Source organism: Zeus faber (assembly GCF_960531495.2).
Source record: "Zeus faber genome assembly, chromosome: 11".
Taxonomy (NCBI): domain Eukaryota; kingdom Metazoa; phylum Chordata; class Actinopteri; order Zeiformes; family Zeidae; genus Zeus; species Zeus faber.
In genome coordinates, this window is record NC_137205.1 from 31,228,926 (window position 1) to 31,252,600 (window position 23,675).

The 23,675-nt window shown below is 43.8% G+C and overlaps 1 protein-coding gene across 1 annotated transcript; it reads left to right on the top strand.

The window, feature by feature from the left end:
* The first annotated feature begins 2,071 nt into the window (after positions 1-2,071).
* Positions 2,072-18,875, top strand: LOC307237191 (transportin-2-like). The gene is made up of 25 exons (XM_080009861.1): positions 2,072-2,184; positions 2,390-2,465; positions 2,989-3,138; positions 3,643-3,749; positions 4,545-4,678; positions 6,271-6,352; positions 6,631-6,753; positions 7,027-7,145; positions 7,675-7,735; positions 8,417-8,588; positions 8,926-9,078; positions 9,434-9,659; positions 11,585-11,756; positions 12,058-12,144; positions 12,720-12,827; positions 13,391-13,549; positions 13,728-13,815; positions 14,224-14,322; positions 14,741-14,773; positions 16,128-16,223; positions 16,415-16,490; positions 16,974-17,073; positions 17,212-17,286; positions 17,764-17,911; positions 18,738-18,875. The coding sequence occupies exons 1-24, from the start codon at positions 2,086-2,088 to the stop codon at positions 17,869-17,871; spliced, it is 2,703 nt and encodes a 900-aa protein (XP_079865987.1). The 5' UTR covers positions 2,072-2,085; the 3' UTR covers positions 17,872-17,911; positions 18,738-18,875.
* The last annotated feature ends 4,800 nt before the right edge of the window (positions 18,876-23,675 follow it).

Genomic DNA, 23,675 nt, shown 5'->3' on the forward strand with positions numbered 1-23,675 from the left:
AAATGCCGCTAGCCACCAGCGGCTAACTAGCGCTAGCAGCCCCATTGTAGCATTAGCATCGTGATAGCTTAGCCGCTAGCACAACGTGTTTGAACGTCGACTCTCCCCGAACGAGGTTTATTTTTTTTATTATTAAATCTCAGCGACGGTTCTACATTCACTCCCCGCCTCGGATCGTTCTCCGTCCGAGCCGCCGAACGCGGTTCAACCGAACCCCGGGGGGGGGGGGGGGGGGGGGTGCTTCGGGAGGATTTGAACGCTGCGGCGTGACGACACGTTGTGTCCGCTCCGCCTGGATCTCCCACTCCAACAGGCCGAAGTTGGGATTCACGGCTGCGAACAGTGTTCCATGTTGTCTGGCTTGTGTTCATTTGTCGTAAATGTCATGACAAATCAACAGTAAATTAAAAACGAAACTAATAATGATATAAATCATAGCAAATCCAGAAGACAACGGGGTGAACTCTTACGTCGTGGATAGTAATAAAGGGTAAATAACTGATTATTGAACACGCGGCCCGGTGCCGCTGTAGTCCGCCCCGTCCCCCCGCCGCGCACGTTAAACCCTATGACCGATCCACGTCCCCTCAAGTCGTCGATAGTTTCTGATCGCCCATCGGGGTCAACTAAACTTAGAAAACATCCACTGCGAAAGCCCCAAATGCTCCCCGACCGAGTCCCGACGAGCCGGCTGCCGTGGCGGGGATTAGGGCGTTAAGCCACCGGGTCACTCAGAGATTTTGCTACTTGTGCTGTCCACAATGTCCTCGTTTATTTTTATTTTTTTTGCCACAAGCCGATTTCCAATTATAATTTAGGTGTTGGCACGCGGTGCTTTAGCTGCGCGCTTATTTACATGTATAAAATTCCTTTTTTTCCTCTTTTTTTTTGTGAGTTAATCGTTTTGGGAAGTGGGTGCGGTGCAGGGCCCTGCCTGCTGCCTGGCGCGACCCCCGAAACCATGTGCGACCCTCACCTTTAGCACCATCACACACCGGACACGTGTGTCCGCTGTCTGGGTGCAGCTTCCATCGACAGGGCAGTGGTTCTGAAGAAGGATCTGTCTGTGCATAGTATTTGCAGCCTTTTTTGATGGGGTCAAGCGACCAAAAAATGTCCAGGTCGAGCCATTTGCCTCTGACCAGTAGTTCTTTCTGTGTGTTTCTGTCATGTTGGATCATTTAAAACCGGTTTGAAATTAACATTTCAGAACAGCATCTGTTTTGGTTTATATCAACCTTCTCAAGGGCATGGTAAATGACATTTTACACAACTGACCATATGGTGATATTTTACATAAATCTAGCCCACACATTGTCAGTAAACATTGCGTGGAAGTATCATGGACAAGGACGAATGCTACCCCGCATGAAAATAATAACTTTCAAGGACGTATGATTCTCTTTGACTCACCACTCACTTTAGCTTCGTTGTGACAAATTTTTAAAGTGAACATTTGCATGGTTTTCACATGAATGACCCACAGCCAGCGTCTGTCCACACCTTTCCAACATGCATGGCCCAAAGTAAAGTAGTCAGAGATCGACTGAAATATATATAGTATGAGGCGTGTTTACTGACAGGGCAAAATTTGATAATGTCGGTAAATCAAAATGACATAGAATTGTCTTATTTTATGACTGATACGAGGTCTATTGGAAGATAAGTTTGACTGATAAGCAAAGTAATGAAGTTTCAGTTAATTATCCTGGAACTTTATGGCAGCAATCAATTTAACGATGCATCACCGCTTGCTGTTCTATCGTACATTTTAGCGACACACTGGTGCCATTTTCACAAGGCTGGTTCTGAGCTTAAAACAACTGTTAAATGCGGTGGACATTCATGATTTTGACTGACCAGTATAGACCTAGAACGCTCAGGAAGATTGGCATGTAGGGTAAATAAAGCCTCTGGAGATGATGCATAAGACATAACATCTGACAAACCAGTGATGGTCTTTGTATTCATACTGTCTGATCCAGAGTCACCGATCCCGGGAACTCCACCCGGAGCAACCCTTTGCTCTCAAGGGACGTTTGTCAAAGTGAGGGTCTCTGTCTAATGAACCGTCTGTCCGTTAGGATGGAGTGGCAGCCAGATGAGCAGGGACTCCAGCAGGTCCTGCAGCTTCTCAGGGACTCCCAGTCGCCCAACACAGCCACACAGAGAGCTGTCCAACAAGTATCCTTCACAGCGGGCACAAGAGGCCTTGATATATCTGACGGAAATGGTCTCAAATCTCATCTGTTCTGAGCAAATTATCATGGGATTTTATTTTCGAACTCACAATCGTTAATTAATCACAACACCAACAGAAAAGTTTTTATATATATCTTCTCATGTTTAATCAGAGTGAACAGTTACTGCTCCTTAACTGCCATGTCAGAAACTTGAACAGCTCAACCAGTTCCCAGACTTCAACAACTATCTAATCTTTGTCCTCACAAGACTCAAAACTGAAGGTGAGTCTTAAACTTAACATTTAGAGGTGAACACAAACTTAAGTGATTTGGGGTTTTGAGGCAAGGAGAACTTGCAAAGTGGAAACTGTTCTAACAGCTCATAGCATCGTCTAGTTCTTAAACTGCTGACCTACTTGCAATACATAACTTAATAACAGATGTTTTGTCCAGAAATCTGTCTTGGATTGAATACTTTCAGACACATTTTGACAATCTAACTCTGATGCCCTTGTGCCTTCCTGATGACAAGGTCATCTTTGAAGCTACAGAATAGTCTTCGTAAAGGGAAACTCGCTGTCTCTACGTTTCCGTTCCCTGGACATGATGAAAACACCCAGCTCATTGAAAAAACAATGAAACAACATGTTCCATATTTTCTGATCCAGGTCTCCCAAACACTCTAGACAGTCTGTTCCTGTGTGCTTCAGGGCTCTTGGTATTTGTTATTTTCCACAGTAATAACGGTACATATTTTTAAAAATCCCCTCCTGCGTTCATTCCCGCCGCCGCCTTGCTCCGTCAGACGAGCCCACCCGCTCGCTGAGCGGTCTGATCCTGAAGAACAACGTCAAGGCCCACTACCAGAACTTTCCATCTGGTGTGGCCGACTTCATCAAGCAGGAATGTCTCGGCAACATCGGGGACCCATCGCCCCTCATCCGGGCTACCATTGGTGAGTGTGAAGTGTTTGACGATGAGATATATTGTTTCTGTTTAGGATCCTGTCAGTACTGACATAGAACAGAAAATGTATCACAGAGGTCGTAGAGAATTTAACACAATTACGATCTTATATCTGCTTATGTGTTCAGCATCTATCAAGAGTCTGTTCATAAAAAGAAAATCCGTACAGATCCCAATCCAGTGTTTTTATATGTACAATTCATGTAGTTGCATGGGGGTTAAATGAACAGATCAGAATTGGTCTGTGCCGCTAATGATCAATTTAAAAACCTACGTTTAATTTTGACTTTAACATCCTGATTATTTAGTGCAAAACAACGAATACTGTTCTAGATATATTTTCATAGTCCCCGTCTCCCTCCACACAAAGCACATTTTAGGTTTTGCATTTATGCTGCTGTTCTCAAACACTTGTACACATAACATTCCCCCTTATACATACACCTAGGTATAGAATGTATTTTAAATTTCCTGGCTGTCTCTCTCCTTCCAGGCATCCTGATCACGACCATCTCCTCAAAGGGCGAGCTACAGACGTGGCCCGAGCTGCTGCCCCAGCTCTGCAACCTGCTCAACTCGGAGGACTACAACACCTGTGAGGTCTGGAAGCATTTCACGTTTTTGATGCTCTTCAAAAATTGCAGTTCCACTGTCTCCATCTCAACAGAAAAGTATCTTCTACAGAATAAAATAATTCCAAAGTCTACATTAGAACATTCCCAACATGTAGATATTCCCCAGTGACGGTAAATAGACATTTGTGTTCTTTGAAAAGGAAAAAAAAAAAAAGACTTCTCCTGTTGCTAGTTCTGCACGGAGATTGCTTTAGCCGTCCTGAGGGAAGTCTTCAGCCATTTAGGCCTCGATCTGTTAAATGAGTGAAATGTTTCTTTGTTGGAATTTCCCTTTTTAAGATATGAACTCTCCTGGACAGAAAGATGACTGTTGTTTATAAGGCAGGGATTATCAGAATAGCACTTATATTTTCAGTCTTATAAGCACTGTACTAGTTTGTTTACAGCTTGGCAGGCTTGAATCACTGTACACACATGCAACGTGTGTGTGTGTGTGTGTGTGTGTGTGTGTGTGTGTGTGTGTGTGTGTGTGTGTGTGTGTGTGTGTGTGTGTGTGTGTGTGTGTGTGTGTGTGTGTGTGTGTGTGTGTGTGTGTGTGATTACTTAAAATCTGTTGCTATTCTTAGTGCTGCTGTTTTTGCAACACTGAAGAATATGATGCTTAAGTTCCTGTTGCCTGGATTTGATGAAAACACCCAGCTCATTGAAATACAATGAAACTGCTTGTTCCATATTTTCTGATCCAGGTCTCACTGCTAGAGTGACCTCTCACTCTGTACTGTGTGTTTTTCTAAATGACTCTCTGTTCCCTCTGCTTCAGGGCTCCTTCGGAGCTTTGCAGAAGATTTGCGAGGACTCGTCGGAGTTGCTGGACAGTGATGCGCTGAACCGGCCGCTCAACATCATGATCCCCAAGTTCCTACAGTTCTTCAAGCACTGCAGCCCCAAAATCAGGTACGATGCGGCCTTGGGGAAAATTAGGGTCAAATTGTGTTTTGTTTGTTTAGGGATTCTTCTGGACGTGATGCATAAAAACAAACATCTGATTGCAAGTGAAGGTGTTTTTACTCATACTGTCTGATCCAGATAATGTGTTCTGCACACACTCAGTACCAGTCATGTGGAAGATGTGTTCAGTTTGAAGTGGCAATCCAATCAAATAGTCAGGCGGGTTACACTACGAATGCCATTAGACTGCCATGTTTTTATTTTTTTATTTTATTTTTTTTATTATTACAATATTCTTCCAGGCATGAATATGGGAATTCACTATTAATTCCCACACCTGGCGGCTCTTTCAAGGATGCCCTTAATGAGGAAAAACAGGCCACTCTCTCCTCTTTCCTGCCCCTAAGTTGGAAGGTTTTTTCTACTTTGACAGTTAAGGAAAGTGACAGCTACCTAAAACGTCAGCTTAAAGAAAATATTGGTCTCAGACAAATATGAGGATAGGCAGCTGATACTCAACACAGACATGTTTCTCCACCCAATGATTCAAGGACAGTTTTGTTACCTCAAGTGAGTTCACAATATATGAAAAGATGCCTGAACTCTGCGCAGAAGAGGACCCACTTAAGTGTTGGAGGGCAAATGAGAAAACCTGACCTCACCATGCCCAGTTTGCTAAGAAGTATTTGTTCATTGCTGCTTCGAGCTCAGCTTCTGAATGTGTTTTAGTACGCGAGGGTTCATTGTCAGTCCGAGAAGGGCGCGACTTACAGAGGAGCACACTGACAGGTTGTGGTTGTTTTGCAAAAAATCTGAAAGTAATGGGTGTTACTCTCGCTCACCACTGTAGAGCATGCAATTAGATAAAAAAAAATATATAATAATAATAAACCTTTTTTTTTTATTTAACTCATCTGTTACTTGAAAATGCATAAGATTGTGCTGCCACTTTTCTTTTTACTTGCTCTTTAATGCCCTTTGAATGACAATCTCAGAGGCTTTTGAACACGTGCACTACTTCAAGAAAACTGTTTGCATTAATGTAAAACATTTTAATTACTAATGTTTACTACAATCATTCTGCTGTCCTCTGCTACTAGCCAAGAAAAGTTGTACCCTTTTGTCATGTTGTATACTTGATACTTCATTGGAGAAAAAAAAAAAAAAAAATTGTGTTGAATTGAGTTTTTCTTTTTGAGTTTTTCTCCATGGTATCAAATATCAATAATTTTCAAGGTATTGTATCAAAGTTGAAAATTCCAGTTTTGTGACAACACTGGAGTTAACCCTCATGTTCCTTCTAAGACGGTCACTTACTTTACTCCGATCTTCAGTCAGATTTTTCAAACTAACTGCGGCTGCCTTTCACTTCTATTGTGTGAGATCAATGAAAGCAGCAGATAGAGGAGCACATGCAGAAAGCTGATTTTCAGCATTCAATGGCGGCTAAATAAAGTTTAAAATGTGGGATTTAACACAATTATGTTATGGATTGCCATTTCAAAATCTTTGGGTTGATATGGAACACACTATCCTGAGGTGGACATTTTGGAAAGCTGTGCATCATTTCGCTCCATCTTCTGAACGCTCTGTCTCAGGTCCCATGCCATCGCTTGTGTGAACCAGTTCATTATTGGCAGAGCTCAGGCCTTGATGGACAACATCGACACCTTCATAGAGGTGAGTTTACTTTGCAACACAGAAGCCTTTAATCCCTGTTTGCCACTTGCGCTGTACCGGTGCCGCGGCAATATCGTGTTTGGCAATATGGGTGGGACTGCATTGCAATACAAAATTTGGGATATCGCCCAAGCCTAATTGGCAATGGATGGAGACTATTGACTATTTCATCATCAATCTGTCCAAGCCTAACCTGTATCCATACAGCTAATCGATCTTCACATCAGTTGGCCTCCTCGCTTTCCATCTTTTTGAATTCTCTTTCTTGCCCCCACCAGAGTCTGTTTGCGCTGGCATCAGACGAGGACTCGGAGGTGAGGAAGAACGTGTGCCGTGCTCTTGTGATGCTGCTGGAGGTTCGAATCGACCGGCTCATCCCGCACATGCACAGCATCATCCAGGTAAACACAGACGCCCGTTCACACTGATCTCTGAGTCGCTGTTGGTGCTGCATCATGCGGTCTGTACCTGCCGGGTACAGAAACGTAACTGCTTACAATCCTACCTGAGACTTTTTTTTTTCTCTTCATCTGGATGTGATGACAATCCCAGCTCATTGATTTTACAATGATACCTATTAAGTTCCTATTGTTTCTGATCCAGATCCACAAACCTAGACTAGTCTACCGAAGCAGGCTTTATTAGCGCTTAACCTGCGATGTTGTCTTCCCCAGTACATGCTGCAGCGGACCCAGGACCCGGACGAGAACGTGTCCCTGGAGGCCTGCGAGTTCTGGCTGACGCTGGCAGAGCAACCCATATGCAAGGACGTGCTGTCAGGACACCTTCTGCAGTAAGTGACAGGAGAGATGGAGGATGTCAAAAAGCCTGCTTTTATGTTTCATAGTTGTGTGGCTGTCTGTATACACTGACGAGGTAATTTGTCATTCAGAGTCCAAATCTGACATAAGAAACATTAGTGAGTAAATACTAACACGCAGAAACTCTTTTTAATAATCTGCTTTCATGTTTCTGCAATATGAGTTGGGTGGAAAATCAGAACGTCTTCTACAACGATGACATAAAATAGATGCAAGAAATAAATCTGGAACACCGTTAGTCCAAACGTTTTGATTGATTGTTGTGCAAAATAACAAAGGTAAATGTTGATGTAATGCAAATGATTCTATTCTAACCATTTCGGCCGTTCAAGTTGAGGTAAAATAAATTAATGCAGGAGCAGTAAAAAAAATGCACATGGCAGCGGACAAAATGGTGGCTGAACACTTTACTTGAGCTGAACTTAAGAATCTATATTTTCCTTTACAAGTGAAACTTGAGGGTGTGACCACGACATTCTTTGACTTGTTCTTCCTCCTCAGACTGATTCCTATCTTGGTGAACGGGATGAAGTATTCAGAGATCGATATCATCCTCCTCAAGGTGAACCGTTGGCTTCTGATTTATAAAAAAAAAAAAAAAAAAAATTGTGTTCTCGTACTGTCCGACTGAAATGTGTCCCCTAACGTGGCCTTCAGATTTAAGCTGTGGAGCGGCTCTTGCTCTCTCTGCGCTTGTGAATCTAAAAGTTGTGATGGTTTTACTGGTGCAACCAAGTTGTTGATCTGAGTCCTGGTTGGTGTTGCCTGGTCATCTCCATGTCTGCGTGGCGTCTGACCCAGAGTTTAACCTCATCCCTCATCTCCTCTCACGCCTTGTTTCTAAGCCTCAGTATGATTTCAACTGTTGACTTAATTGTCATGCAAATTATTCTGATTAAAGGGGAGCTATTATGCGTTTCCTTGTTTTATGTCATGTGTATGCATTAGTGAAAATGTTGGATGTTCATAGTAGAGGGGGCCAAAGTGTCAAATATTGAGGTGAGGTGAACTAATGCCAAAGTCATCGCTGTGAGCAAAACAGGATTAAGAACGCTCTGTTTTCAAAGGTGTTTCATTTCAACAAATTTCAATGGCACATTTCCTCAAACTTCTTCCGAAACAGGTTTTGGTGGACTGATCAGGTGAAATCAGTGGGAGTTAGAGTAAATAGAAGGACACCTGGAAGTCATGCTCAAAGGCCATTGGCTCACAGAATCCCGGGACTTGTGCAACTGTGTTGCAGGGCGACGTGGAGGAGGACGAGGCGGTGCCCGACAGCGAACAGGACATCAAGCCTCGCTTCCACAAGTCTCGCACGGTCACACTGCAGCATGAGGGAGGAGAGGGGGAGGAGGGCGAGGACATCGACGACAACGACGATGACGACGATGACACGCTGTCTGACTGGAACCTGCGTGAGTCACAGTTCAGCATCAACATAACGCGCTGATATAGAAAGTAAATATTTCAGTACAGTAATGTGTGGTTGAGGTGAGGGTTGGCTGGAAGGGTGGTTACTTACATGAAATGCATCTAATTGGCAAACATTTAGGGAATCCCCAATGTGCACACTAGCTGACGGTTTTGTAACATCGACTTGAAGACCTGACATTGATCTAATATTACAAAATGATGGGATCGCTGCTCTGTACTAGTCGTTAGAGATGCTAAGTTTAGTTTTGTTATCTGAAGTGAGAAGGCAAGAACAGTGCACCCGTTGTTGTAATCGAACAATCTCAATTCTAAATGCAGGAAAGTGTTCTGCGGCTGCCCTGGACGTGCTGGCCAACGTGTTCCGTGACGATCTACTGCCCCACCTCCTGCCTCTGCTCAAAAGCCTCCTCTTCCACTCGGACTGGGTTGTCAAGGAGTCCGGGATCCTGGTCCTGGGAGCCATTGCTGAGGGTAAGACCAGTCAGACGGGTCAAGACCGTAGGTTCTAGAGGCTCCCTTTAAAATTTTTAATCTTGTATATAATCTTATAGGAAGATGTGTTATAACAGGTGCTCTAAATTTCATAGCCAATAAAAGTGAAAGAGATGGGAAGTTCCTAAGCCAGGAAATGGCATTTCATACTAACAATCTCTGTTAAGGCAGATCATGGATTTAAAGATCTAATATAGTAAAATCGCTAACCCGTATTTTGGCTCTTTCACACGGAACATGGAATCATGGAAATGTTTAAGAACACAAGTGCAGTATTAAAATGGGTAAAGTCTCTGGCTAATTCCTTCCTCTGTGTTCTCCCATCATGCACCAGGCTGCATGCAGGGCATGGTGCCCTACCTCCCCGAGCTCATCCCACACCTCATCCTGTGCCTGTGCGACAAGAAGGCCCTGGTGCGCTCCATCGCCTGCTGGACGCTGAGCCGCTACGCCCACTGGGTGGTATCGCAGCCACCCGACTCCCACCTCAAGCCCCTCATGACCGAGCTGCTCAAGCGCATTCTGGACGGGAACAAGCGGGTCCAGGAGGCTGCCTGCAGGTGGGTGAGAGTGGCTGCCGGTGAGGGTGGAGCAGCATGTGTTATGGGTGCAGGGTGTCGGCAGGACTTTGAAGGTCATAAAAGAATATACAGTCAATCTTAAGTCTTAAATTGGGATTTAACATTGAGGGGGGGGGGGGGCGGACTCAGGCGACTCAAACGTTATTGTTCAAGTTCAAGAGATTATTTGTCACATACATTGTGCTTTATATCCAGAAAAACCTCAGCTCCCTGTTTATAGGCCAGCCTTGACCGTTCCAATATGGCGGCGACGCTGACCTATCACAGCTACGAGCCAAAGCAGTCAATGCTGCATCCATGTATATATGTCTATTATTGCCCGACAACAAGAATTGTGACAATTTTGAATTGACCTTCAGTGAACATGCTTCTTCTCATTTCCAAAATGGTGGTGATCATTTACACAAAGCACTCTGAGCGATTGTAAAGTGATCTGTTGTCTATTGCCCCTTTTAAAGCAATAAATAGTTCTGAATTAGTTTTTTTTTTTTATATATACGGCTTATAGAGATGGCACCTATACACAGTATCTGTAATCTTATGGTACTATCCAATATTGGAGGAAAAATAATTAAGAATGTGATACAAGTCCAGCCAGAAACATCAGGGAAACACTTCTGCAACAAAATGTTACGTAAGAGAAGACGCGTAGGCACAAGATAACAGTATATATTTTTGTTTTAATTTTTTTTTTTAAATGGTAGTTAATGAGAGATATCAGATTGTTTTTGGCTGATACTGAAGATTTCTGTTTCTGTTGGGGCAGTGGCATCATGCCATCTCAACTTTTAAGTTGCAGTGTGTAGAATTTACGGAATGGACTTGGCAGAAATTGAATAATCTACATAAGGGAGTGGGTACGCTTCCACTGCGGCAGATGTGTTGCACCACCATGTTCTACAGTAGCCCAGAACAGACAAACCAAACACTGGCTCTAGTGAGGGACTTTAACTTTTTTTGTGAGGTTTGTAGGGCTATGGTGAAAACTGCTATCACGCGGTATTGAGCTTATAAGCTTCTTTTTATTTTTTTTATTTTTATTTTTTTGTTGTTTTTTGGGCTTGTTAAAATACAAAATGGTTGCCTCTTGTGAAAATCTGACAGTGGGACTTATTTTTTTACATATTGGCCGCCAGTTTCCTCAATGAAAAGGTTCCAAACTACTGTGCAGTGGGCTCGTGCCTGGCTGCAGAGCGTTGGACGCCAGGCTGTGAGAAGGCGGAGGATTCCCCTTATTTATAATCCTTATTGAAATGTTATCCCTGTGCATTTTTGTAAACTTCTATTTTTTGTATCAGGTTGTTGTAATGCATGCTGACAAATAAAGCAACTTATAACTTGTATACTGTGGTTATGCGTTGCTTTTCCCCACGGTGAGAAAAAATTCATACACGTCACAGCCCTGGAGGTTCACGGCCACCATCTTTTCCACGGAGGCAGCCATGTTGCATGGCCATGGTGGAATGGTGTTCAGTGGGTTGCGATCTGAAACCCCACCGCTAGATGCCGCTAAACTCTACACACTGCACCTTTAAAGATCTGTAGGTAACATAGAACCATATTCTCATTTTGGGAGAAGGTTGGGGCGGTGACAAATGGACTTTATTTTTATTTTATTTTTTGCTTGCGTGGCTCATTTCTCTTCCAATAAGGTTTTACATTTTCATTCATAGTGATATTAAAAAGCTCTGAGAATTTAATTTAAATGGATGCCTGCAGACACCCTGTGCTGTGCACTTTACTTCCTTCTAGATATGATGACACTCCCAGCTCATTGATCAACAGTGATACATTATGTTCCTATTATTTTCTGATCTAGATCCTGGACATCTCCTCGAGTCTCAGCGTCTTGTCAGTTTCACAGTATCTCTTCTCTCCCCATCTGGGTCCTTTTCTCTCTGCAGTGCGTTTGCCACCCTGGAGGAGGAGGCGTGCACGGAGCTGGTGCCTTACCTGAGCTTCATCCTGGACACACTGGTCTTCGCCTTTGGGAAGTACCAGCACAAGAACCTGCTGATCCTCTATGACGCCATTGGAACCCTAGCCGACTCGGTGGGACACCATCTCAACCAGCCTGTGAGTCCCTGGACAGACTTGTGCTGCTTACATAAGTCTATTTTTTCAATAACTTTTTTTTGAAGTTAAGTGTATTGAGTTCTTATTTTAATTTTTTTGTTTTTTCTTTGCTCACAATAAGCCTGTCCATAGTGAATACAACTTTTTTTCTGGATTTTGATCTCAGATGCTCAGTCTGTCCATAGTAAATAGATGTGCACTGAATGACAAATTCACAATTGATGCATAATATGGAAAAAGAGAAATGGGTGTAGTTTAGTGCGACGGCTGTACTGAGATCCACTTTTTGCTGCTTCCCCAGGAGTACATCCAGAAGCTGATGCCCCCGCTCATCAACAAGTGGAATGAGCTGAAGGACGAAGACAAGGATCTCTTTCCTCTGCTGGAGGTGAAATATAACAACAATGTTATCTAACAAAGCAGTGAGGAGACTGAAGGCAAAACTGGTTGACACTTACATCTGAAAGTACATGCTATACTTTTACTCACTTCTGATTGAGGTTGGTGCAGGTAGTGAAATTAGCTGAGGTGTCCCCCTTTTCAGGTAGTTTGGAACAATTTTTCATACCTGGACACAGAAGTTAAATGGTGCAGGAACAGGCATTCAGAGGGGATGGGTGGGAATGGAAGATGTACCTTCCCTTCCATTCTCCTTATTACAAGTCAGTGTACCATCAAAATGATTTTGTAGCAGTTATTTTAAGGTACATAGTGCTCCTTTAAGACAAGTCCTGGTCAACATTAAAAAACACATCTTCTTTAGAGTAACTGTGGTGTTCTCAGAGGCTGTCTTTCTGTTTCCTTTATTTTATTCATACATGTATTTACTGCATGTGTGTTTATGAATCTATGTACACATGTATTCTAAGTCTTTAGCGCTGTTTTTTCCTCTGTGTAGTACATTGTTTTTCATATCAAATGGAATGTCCTGTATAAATAAAGATTTATTTGTTTGGATTCCAGTGTCTGTCCTCGGTGGCGACAGCACTGCAGAGCGGCTTCCTCCCGTACTGCGAGCCGGTCTACCAGCGATGCGTCACCTTGGTCCAGAAGACTCTGGCCCAAGCCATGGTGAGAAATCTGCATATCAAATGATAATCTGCTTTCAAAAACTTTAAAGCATCAAATATATAAACTACAATTTGCTAAGAAATTCAAATGTTTAGGGAAAACCAAATATTATTTGAATTGTTGATGTTGTGTACGCTGGTCAAGTGACATTCATTGCTGTCCTCTAGGTCTGTTCTCTTTTTTTTTCAGCTGAGTTTCCCCTTCACAGGCATGCTTTGCTCTAGATCAGGGTCCTATTTTTGTAAGTCGTAATTTGAATTGAACAAATATTGAGCCTCAAGTCATTAGTCTCAAGTGGTAGGCTGTGATGCTACAGAATGGTAGAATCACTGTCCTTCAGTTTCCGTTCCCTGGATATGATGAAAACACCCAGCTCATTGAAAAACAATGAAACAACATGTTCCATATTTTCTGATCCAGGCCTCTCACTGCCCGCCAGCCAGCACTTACTCGCACGAGTGATTTACTCAAACACCGTCTGTTCACATGTGAATCCAAAGTCACTTAAAATGTTTGTGAATATACTAGTTGGTTAAAAAGAACGCTTGTGTCCCGTGTGTCAGATGTACAACCAGCACCCGGACCAGTACGAGGCCCCCGATAAGGACTTCATGATCGTGGCCCTGGACCTGCTGAGCGGCCTGGCCGAGGGCCTGGGCGAGCACGTGGAGCAGCTGGTGGCGCGCTCCAACATCATGACGCTGCTCTTCCAGTGCATGCAGGTACAGAGGGTTTCATTTAACGTACTTGTCAATAATGACCACTTACGGTGTTAATTGATTATGAAATTGGTCCAAATTTGTAGTCATCAACCACTCTGTTTAGTGATGTTTTTCTGATGGTATCAGTTTGGCCTCAGCTCTAATTTCCGCGTTTTGCCGTGCTCTGTGTGCCTTGCAGGACAGCATGCCAGAGGTCAGGCAGAGCTCCTTCGCCCTCTTGGGGGATCTCACCAAGGCCTGCTTCCCCCACGTCAAACCCTGTATTGGTGAGTCTGTTTTACTGGCGCTGACCAGCTAGCAGCCCTGCAGCATGCAAAACCATCCCAGGACTAACCCAGAACATACAGGGTTGGAAGGATGATTACATTCCGCATTTGGAATCTTCAATTAATTGGAAAATAGAATGTTGTTTTTTAGTAATGGCCCTGTTTACCCAGCTGGTTTCACATCTTCTTCTTGGTCCTATTAGGCAGGCGATGACTGTGCACTAGTTTCTTTTGGTGATTCGTTTTGTAATGGAAGAGAAAATCCCATGGCATTCCTTGGTGAAGGTTGCATAACGTGAAAGTCATTTGTTAAATTGATAGTTGGTTTCAAAGAAAAAATCACTTAAGTTAAATGTGCAGAAATGATATGAGGAATTGTACTCAAATGTGGTCTTTCCTCCCCTCCAGCGGAGTTCATGCCCATCCTGGGTCTGAACCTCAACCCCGAGTTCATCTCCGTGTGCAACAACGCCACCTGGGCCATCGGCGAGATCTCCATGCAGATGGGTACGTGAGCCGCCCTGGTGTCCTCGTCACGCTTTGATATACACATCAGGAGCCAGTTGGCATGACAGACGCACGGCCTTGTTGTATTTGTGAAACGAGTCTTTTCTTTAACTTTCTCTCGCGGTCACTCACTCCTAACCCCAGGACGGGAAACCTTGTCCTTGTCTCTGAATCCCTGGTCTTGAGACTTTGGTGCATCTGACCTCGGTGTGAGTCTCTCGCAGTGCAGCGTGCTGATGAGCAGTGTTGGATTGGTTCCTGTTTCCACCCCGAGCCTTTAGATTCAGTCTAACCTTTGACCCCAGCATGGGACTCGGGATGTTGCAGTGTTTGTAAAACGCGTAAGAGTGAGCGCATGCCCGGCCCGCCTTGCTGTTTTCTGTGGATCAGACCAGTGACTTGTGTGAATCCCCCACAGGAGAAGGTGACAAGCAGCAGGCAGAGTTTTCAGGTGAGCTTAGCGCCGCCCCAGAGAAAGGAGCCGAGTCAAACATTTTGAAGAGTCCGCGAGTCGTTTGCTCACGCATTATGCAGCTAAACCGGCTGAGGCGGAGACTGATTGCTTAAATATTTGGATTTGTGGACAGCCCACGAAAATGTTGCGCAACCGTTTGAACACCACATGAATGCTGCTGTTTCTTTTTATCTTGGAGAACGGGGCAGAAGAAATCAGAGGGAAGTGGATTTGGCTTTCAAAGTTTTCAAATACTATTTTTATTTTTTATACACTCAACCCTGTTGCAGTTAGTCTTCCAGAGTTCGTTTTACACAGCTGTATTGAAATGTATCTGAAGGCACCACAAAAGCAGAATTCTCTTACGTTGATATTTTTTGCACCAAATTAATTTCAGCTGAATCTTCGTGAGTGGATTGATTCGCTTCCAAGTGCCTCGTCGCAGCGGCTTCACGCAGAGTAGCGTTTGGAGACTCTGGGTTGTCGTGTGAAGTGATGGCGTGCTGTGGCTGCGCAGGATGTTGACTTTGGCGCTTGTCGTCCGAACTGGAGAGTCCAAATGGCCGAAGCGTCATCCTTGGAGCCTTCTACAACAAAGTGCATCAATACAAATGGCTCATTGGAAGCTTTCTAGTTGTTAAAGAGGCACAAATGATCTGTTTGGTATCAGGAAAGGAAGTTGTATTTTGCGGTCTTGGTGACGCTCCCATATTGTAGTTTACTGGAACTCAGGGACAGTTTCATGTTCTTTTATTGTTCCATCATGAATGATGAACAATAATAAAGCATGTTGAAATCAGTAATCCCACTATTGTGGTAACAAATTGCAGTGTAGTCCGTATGTGCAGCTGTCCAATCACGTGATCAGGTCACAGGATGTATTGGCATCAACGTACAGCAGATCGGAAATCTGAATCTGCAATTCAGACTTAAATAAATCAGCAAGAAGATCTCAATCGGTGCGTCTCTAGGTGGTGAACATGTTCGGTAACTTTACCAGATGATGCATTTCAAGTGGTATTTCCTAATGTGATGAGTTGTATACTGTATGTAGTTAGCCGTAGTAGCTCGCGTATGATGTGATTGGCCTCTTTACGAGACGGCTGCGGTGTGAATAACTCATTTAGCTGCAGTCACTCAAACGTAAGGAGACTCCTTGTTGCACTGTTGTGGTACTGAAAATATTTTTCCAGCGTTGGCAGGTCTCAGCATGTGTGACACTCTTTAATTGTATGATAAATGCGTCAGAACCATTGTCCACAGTAGGGTACACTATTATAATGGGTGCGACCAGTGATGTGTTTGTTTTGAGGCCTAACATGGTGTCCGCCGTGCGCTCTGTTGTCTCCAGGGGCGGAGATGCAGCCGTACGTGGGGATGGTTCTTCCTCACCTGGTGGAGATCATCAACAGACCCAACACCCCAAAAACCCTACTGGAAAATACAGGTAGTCACCAGAGTTATTGACCAGCGCGCAACCTCCTGCTCCACACCAGTGATGATTCCTTTTTACAGACATTCGAAATCTGAATGTGTAGTTGCTGACGTAAAGGGTCTGAGCGCCTGCGACAGCGCTTCACCAGGCCTTTAGTTTCCCAGGATCTGAATTAACTGCAGGTGCCTCTCCCCCGCCTGCAGCCATTACCATCGGCAGGCTGGGTTACGTCTGCCCCCAGGAGGTGGCACCGCAGCTGCAGCAGTTTATAAGACCGTGGTAAGTAGCAATATTGTTCATTTTTTATTAAATTGAACCATGTTTATTTTTTCTTACATGAGCTCAAGGATCAATTTTAATGTAAAACAGAAAAATGTTTTTAATGAAAACATGCTTTTGTGATTCATTATGACTCGTTAATGGCAAGAGTCTTAAAAATAATTAGCATGTTGGGGAAGATGTTTTTCTACTTGTTGAGGCCTGATGTTTGAAAATGACTGGATATGATGAGACACCCAGCTCATTGATTTAAGAATGAGACATTTTGTTCCCATTTTATTTCTGATCCAGATGCTAAAGGCAACCCTGGTCTGACAGCTCTATGGTTCCATTCACGATGGGACTTGAGAATATTTGAGTAAATTGCGAGTCATTAATGTGGTGAGGTCACACTCGGTGATGTGCGGTCACGCTAGGGGACATTTGGATAGGCAGTTGAATCCATGAAGAAGCCTTGAATGAAAACCTTTTCCCACTCCTCAGGTGTACGTCGCTCAGGAACATCCGTGACAACGAGGAGAAGGACTCTGCGTTCCGGGGAATCTGCGTGATGATCGGGGTGAACCCTGGAGGCGTTGTGCAGGTGGGGACTTGAAGCCAGGTTGTATAGAACATTGGCAGTACGCAGAGGGAGTATGTAGGAGGGATTGTGTACTATTTGTTTGATATCACTCCATTCAGTATTTCCCTTTTCTGAGTTGTTTGTTTGTTTTTTATCCAGGATTTTATCTTCTTCTGTGACGCCGTAGCGTCCTGGGTGAGCCCTAAAGACGACCTGCGAGAGATGTTTTATAAGGTCAGTATTATGGTTCTGTCAAAGCCATGACATTGTTTAATGCAGCTGAAGATGTTTGACGCTTCAACTCGCCTGTGTTCTGGTTTCTACAATTGACACTTCCATTTTAAGGCTGAGTTAAAGGTATTGCACAAACATGTGACCCTTACTATGAATGGAACCCGATCCTGATATTTGAACATTTTGAAAGGGGACTGACAAGTGACATCACACTTCTATTTTAATTTTTTTTTGTCTGTCTGTCTGTCTAAATTTATTTTTTGAGAATCCCTGTAGTGGATTCAAATGGAACATGACGTCATAAACATCCAGCTCTTGCTGTGTTGACCCGTGCGTGTGTGTGTGTGTGTGTGTGTGTGTGTGTGTGTGTGTGTGTGTGTGTGTGTGTGTGTGTGTGTGTGTGTGTGTGTGTGTGTGTGTGTGTGTGTGTGTGTGTGTGTGTGTGTGTGTGTGTGTGTGTGTGTGTGTTGGTGGCAGATCCTTCACGGCTTCAAGGACCAGGTGGGGGAGGAGAACTGGCAGCAGTTCTCTGAGCAGTTCCCTCCGCTGCTGAAGGAGCGTTTGTCGGCCTGCTACGGAGTCTAAGCCCCGCCCCCGGTCCACATGGGAGATACAGGCCTGTTAGGTACGCACGCCGCCCCCACCCACGCCCCTCCATCCCACCTGGAGGTGGTACCCTGACCTTCATTTCCATCACACCCTTTATACCTGACGTGCAACTCAACCTTTTTACATTAGTAGAAGGCGATCTAATGGCAACAGTCAAAGCAAGATGCATTTAATATGAATTGGTAAATACTGAACTATACTCCTTTCAGATTTGGGTCCAGTTACAATTCTCCTGTTGTGATGGGATTTCCTAGTTTTGAGTATTATATTAAGTAATAATAAAAGCGAAATAAACAGGGTGAGAATGAGCTAACAAAAGAAAATATACAAAATTGCAGTAGACGGGGGAAAAAATCCAACAAGCAAAATGCTTTGAAGAGAAAAAGGTAAATGCGCTTTTTCATATTTGGGTCATGATCTGACACCATGAAGCAGCTGCTATTTCCTTTTCCAATGTGTCAGTTTTTGTCGTTCAGTCTTGAATTGAATTCCTAAGTTACTTGAACTCACTTTATTCTCAGGACTCTGGTTACTTGAGGTTTGTTGTGCTCTTCCTCGAAGCTTAGGCTGTTCTTACTTTAATTCCATCCCCGCTGGGTGTCCGGTGTCGCCTCATCAACGGTGCAATTTGGTTTAAACCGGAGGGGTCTCGACAGGACAGTGTCCTCCTGAAATAAGGCTGGAATAGGACTCATTGATTGCTCGAACGTTGAGCCTACGGAGAAAATCGGGACCAAATCAACGAGGCCAAACGTTCCGTCATAAAATGTCGTCATTGGTGTTTTTTTTTCTTTGCCAGCTGTTGTGTAACCCGGCTGCCTTGTCTTCCCTCTCTCTCTCAGGTTAATCTAGGGGAGGGTTACTGAGGGACTCATCCATCTGTGTAATTGCACTGCCCTGGCCATGGGAAGAGGAGAGACGGCGAGATGCGACTGGCTTTGGCCCGCCACTCTGCGGACGGCCTCCTTAGCCCTGCGCCGTGTCCCTTTTTAGGGTGGGAGGGAGGTGGGTCGGGGAGGGGGGACTGGGGGGATAAACGCATACCTCTTGGAATTAAACGCCTAGCTAAATCTGAAACACTCACCAAAAAAAAAAAATGACATTCTGCCAACACTGCAAAGGGCCCTGGACAGGGGCCGTGTGGCGGCGGGTGTACCTCAAGGCACGAGCCTCGGTCCCCTCCCCTTCTGTTTCATAGATGAATCTAGAGAAGTCGGCTGAGAGTGGACTGGCCGGTGTAGGGCGCCACAGTTTAAAAAGACCACAGTGCATAACGCTTTACGCCGCGAGCTGCTCTGAGGGGTCCCGCACACACACACACACACACACACACACACACACACACACACGCGCACACACACACACACACCTCTGTAAACAGTAGGAACTGAACCCGTCAGACTGTAACTGTTGGCGCTGTTATGCTACTTCTACTAGCATCCCTCACGCTAGCCCATGGGTAAAGTAAGCATGACACCTTTTTACTATTGATATTACAGGGGATTTGCTTTTTTTTTTTTTTTTTTTTCTCTCTCTCCATGTAAACATTATCTACTCTGAGTACATGTACAACAGAGCTTTATTTAATTTTTTTCTTTCAAGTGTAACTACAATTGAACCAAAATGTTATTTCCCTCTGCCCACTGAGTCATTTTCTCCCTTTGGTGCAAATTTTCTTCCCCGTTTAAAAACAAATTGAGTCGATGGATCCTCGCGGGAATCACAAGAGTTTCAATGCTTAGTTTTCTGAACTGGGATACAGGACTGGGATGGCCTGAGCAGCGGCGGATGAAGAGTTGCCAAAATGTTGGGCTTTACATTTAGATGCAGAGCGAGGGGGGGGCGGCGGCGGCCATGATTTGAACGTCTTGTTTCCCCGCTGATGCCGTGCGTGCGACCTGCTCCTCTGTCTGGATGGTCAACAAAGACTGTTTGGATCCGCTGTGGGAAGAGGAATCCAGGGTTCAGCTCCTTCCTGCTTTTAGGGGAATCACTTCACTGTAACAACAAAACTGTTGGCAAGATGGAATCCTATTGCTGCTACTGCTTCTTTGTTTTAGAATATTTACTAAATGGACTTTACGAGAGAAGATGAACCGGCAAAAGCTTAAAAGTAAAATGAGGTTTCTCATGACTATAAATGCACTTTTTCCTTTTTTTATAAGAATTTAGGATATGAGTATGCTGAGTATTAATATACCGGTCTTAAGGTATAGGTTTTTTGTTTTTGATAAAATTTTTAGGAGTGTTTGCTTGTTAAACTAAGCAAACCATTTAATTATTATTAAGAAATGGTAAAATGTAATGGTAAAACTTGAGGCCTCTGTGCATAGGGTTAACTTTAAGTAGCTCCCTTCTTTTTTTTATTATTTTAATGGGTTTTTTTTGGAGGGTAGGGGGTGAAATCTCTGTTGCAGTATTATGGATCCCGTGTCCCAGTTATCCTTCTAGCACATATCTGTCGGGGGGGGGGGGGGGGTCCTGCGACCTTTGCGTATCCCACACAGCTCGAGCTTTCCAGACATCCTGGAAGAAAGCAAACGTTTCACTGACGTTTGCTTCTTGAAGATCCTTCTGAGTCTGTTTTGTTTTCTTCAGAACTTTATCAATGGCAACTCCGAGTCACCGCTGCGACACCGACGTGTCTGCGTCTGCAGCCGATGGTCAAACTTCAGACTCGTTGCCGTTTGCCATATTTTGCTCCCGTTAAATACTGTGCAGCGAGCCTCTGCTCCTGGGGTGGAGGTCTGCGTCAACTGTCCTCTTGTCGTCTACAGTCAACTACTTTCTTTTTTTTTTTAATTTTTTTTATTGCCCCCTGTGAGCGTGTGCGGGACGGGATGCGAGCGCCGCGTAGACCTGACTGGGCACCGGCTGTCGCCACGGTTACAGAGGTGTAGCCCGAATCATGCCTGGGTAATGATGGCCCCTGTCTGTTTCCGTATCAGTTTGACCGTTAAAATGTCATGCAGCACCAAGGGTCATAATCAAAAAAAGACAACATAAAATTTTATTTTTTTTTTTCCCAAAATTAATTTCTTGGGCTTTGGGTCACCTGGGGTGTTGCCCTTTTTATTGTAACATTAAGCATGAATGTTAATGCAACAGAAGTTAGAACTTTAACATTTTGTAAGCCGCTCCACCCTGAGGGGCAGTGCTGTTGGTGTTTTCCAGACAAATGCAACAGGTTCTTGCACATTCTGATTGCGATGTCTGTTTGCCACCGCAGGAAGTCGAGGCGTCCGCCTCGTGTTGTAGCCATATGCTAAACAAACTCATTCTCAAGTGGAAGTTTTCCAAAAGTTTTATTTTATTTTTTTTTACCTTTTTTTTTAAGTTTTATTTTAAAGGCTCAATGTTTTTTTTATTTATATTTTTGTTTTGTTGAATTATTTTTGTGCCCACGTGCACAAATCGTTTAGACTTTAAAAGTTTTTTTTTGTTCTTTTATTTAAAGAATTTTGTTTTCGTTGTTTTATAGCGGACCATTTAATTTTGTCAAAATTGGTGATAAGCGGGAGGACAAGGAGGGAGAAGTAGAGTTTGGTGCAAACGGTTGGATGAAGGGAAAGTGGAAAAAATCTATTTTTCAAATGGAAAATCACTGGCGAATGAATTTGATATAGTAGCAGCAGCAGCAGCATTCATTTCTTTTTCTCAACTGTGGTGCAGGTGGGATGTAAACTGTCCCTTTCTATTACTTTTGTGAATGAGGGCAAATAAAATGTTTTCTATCAAACTGGCATTGGCTGGTGTCTGATTGAGGCTTTGCAAATATCCTTTCACACAATTACAAAAGTGAAACTGTTTTACAAGGGTAAAATTTGCTGTTGCACACACTTTATTTACAATAAAAAATACAGTTAAATTCTTGAAGAGTTTAGAGAGAGTTTATAATACAATTTTGTGGCTCAGAACAGGCAGCAGTCGGGAATTTTGGGCAGCTTACTTGGCCCTGTACTATTTGATTTATTTTACTAATGTCAGTGTTGTGTATGTATTTATTTTTGGCTGGTATAGTGAGAAACTTGGCTTCCATTATCTGCTGGTTGTTGCTGCATACACCGATCAACCAAAACATTTAAACCACCACTCATATTGTGTAGCTCCCCCTCGTGCCGCCAAAACAGCTCTAGACCCATGATCGGATCGGACCCTATCCCCGGCCATCCGCATGATGTAAAAGAAAACATGCTTCATCAAACCTCCACCTTCTTCCATTGCTCCATGGTCCATTTGTGACACGTGTCCATTGTAGGTGCTTTCAGGGGTGGACAGGTGTCAGCATGGACACTGAGCGCTCCCATACGCAGCAAGCTGCCCTGCACTGTGTGTTCTACACCTTTCTATCATAGCAACATTCACTTTTTCAACACTTTATCTTACAGTAGTTCTTCTGTGGGATCGAACCAGACGGGTTAGACTTCCCTCCCCACGTGCATCAATGAGCCTTGAGCCCCGTGACCCTGTTGCCGGTTCACCGGTCGTCCTTCCTTGGAGCACGTTTGGTAGGTAGTAACCACTGCACAGCGGGAACAGCCACAAGACCTGTGCTCTGATGAGATGCTCTGACCCAGTCGTCCAGCATCACACTTTGCTCCTTGTCAAAGTGGCTCAGATCCTTACGCTGCTTCAACACATCAACTTCAACAACTCAATCTTCACTTGCCGCCTAATAGATCCCACCCCTTGTGGTTGATCAGTGTGTTTTCTGTCAGAACTGCTTGATTGTGCTGTAATTTCCTTAATTTCATTTATAAGGTGACCTTATAAATGAAATTAAGGAAATTACGAACCTAACACAAAATGGCAAAATTAAGGAACTGCCAGGAGATCTTTTTAAGGAAGGTTTCACCGCATTTTGCCGTGGGACAGCGTCTCACTTGGAACCATGCTTCCTTGGACGCTTGTAGAGGTTGGATGGTTGTGTCCTGGCCGGTCCCTTGACTCTGTTTGAGAACTGATCCAGCCGAGGAAGTCTCACCAAACCTGTTTGAAACGTAATTAGAAGTGGCCTATTCCAGTTTAACAATGTGATGTTTCGGAAATTTCCATTAAAGAACAGTTTATTCAAGAAGTTTCCAATCAGACTAACATGACATTAGTATATGTGACGGGGCTGGAAATGGTCCTGCATGCAACTGTGGGTAACATGGGGGCTGGATGATTAAGAAATTAAGATCAATTCAAAATGCATTTTATTTCTGTCCAATTTTCTTTGAAGTTTATTCAAAAATTCTAAAAACTTTTTATTTTTTAAAATGTGCATTGTGTAAAATTTAGGGAATGGACTTGGCAGAAATGGAATATAATATTCCTTAGTATGTTTTAATTAGTGTATAGTCACATGAAAGTAAGGTTATGTTTTAGTTACCTTAGAATGAGCTGTTTTTTATCTACATAGGGAGTGGGTATGCAGCCATGTTACACCCCTATGTTTCTACAGTAGAAGGTACAAACCAAACACTGGCTCTAGAGAGGGACTTTCACGGACACAGTCTCTTCCAGGGAGGCTGCCATGTTGCAGCGCTGAGGGGAGGGCTGTTCAGTTGGTTGTGACCTGCAGCCTCACCACTAGATGCCACTTAATTTTACCCACTGCACCTTTAAATTAAATGTATTTTCTTTTTTTATGCATGTATTCATGTTACAGGTTAAACATTACGGTTGTGTGATGCCCTGCACACGTAGCTGCTGTGCAGCCGAAAAAGCAATACATGGGTGTGGCCCGCCACTGGATGATGAACAAAGGAAAATTTAGAACCCTCTAACCTGTCTGC

Bases quoted from the DNA above. Each gene is read 5' to 3' on its own strand.
- LOC307237191 (XM_080009861.1), top strand. From the start codon at position 2,086: ATGGAGTGGCAGCCAGATGAGCAGGGACTCCAGCAGGTCCTGCAGCTT. The intron at 7,736-8,416 runs GTGAACCGTTGG...ACTGTGTTGCAG, and splicing joins TCGATATCATCCTCCTCAAG to GGCGACGTGGAGGAGGACGA. The intron at 17,287-17,763 runs GTCAGTATTATG...TGTTGGTGGCAG, and splicing joins TGCGAGAGATGTTTTATAAG to ATCCTTCACGGCTTCAAGGA.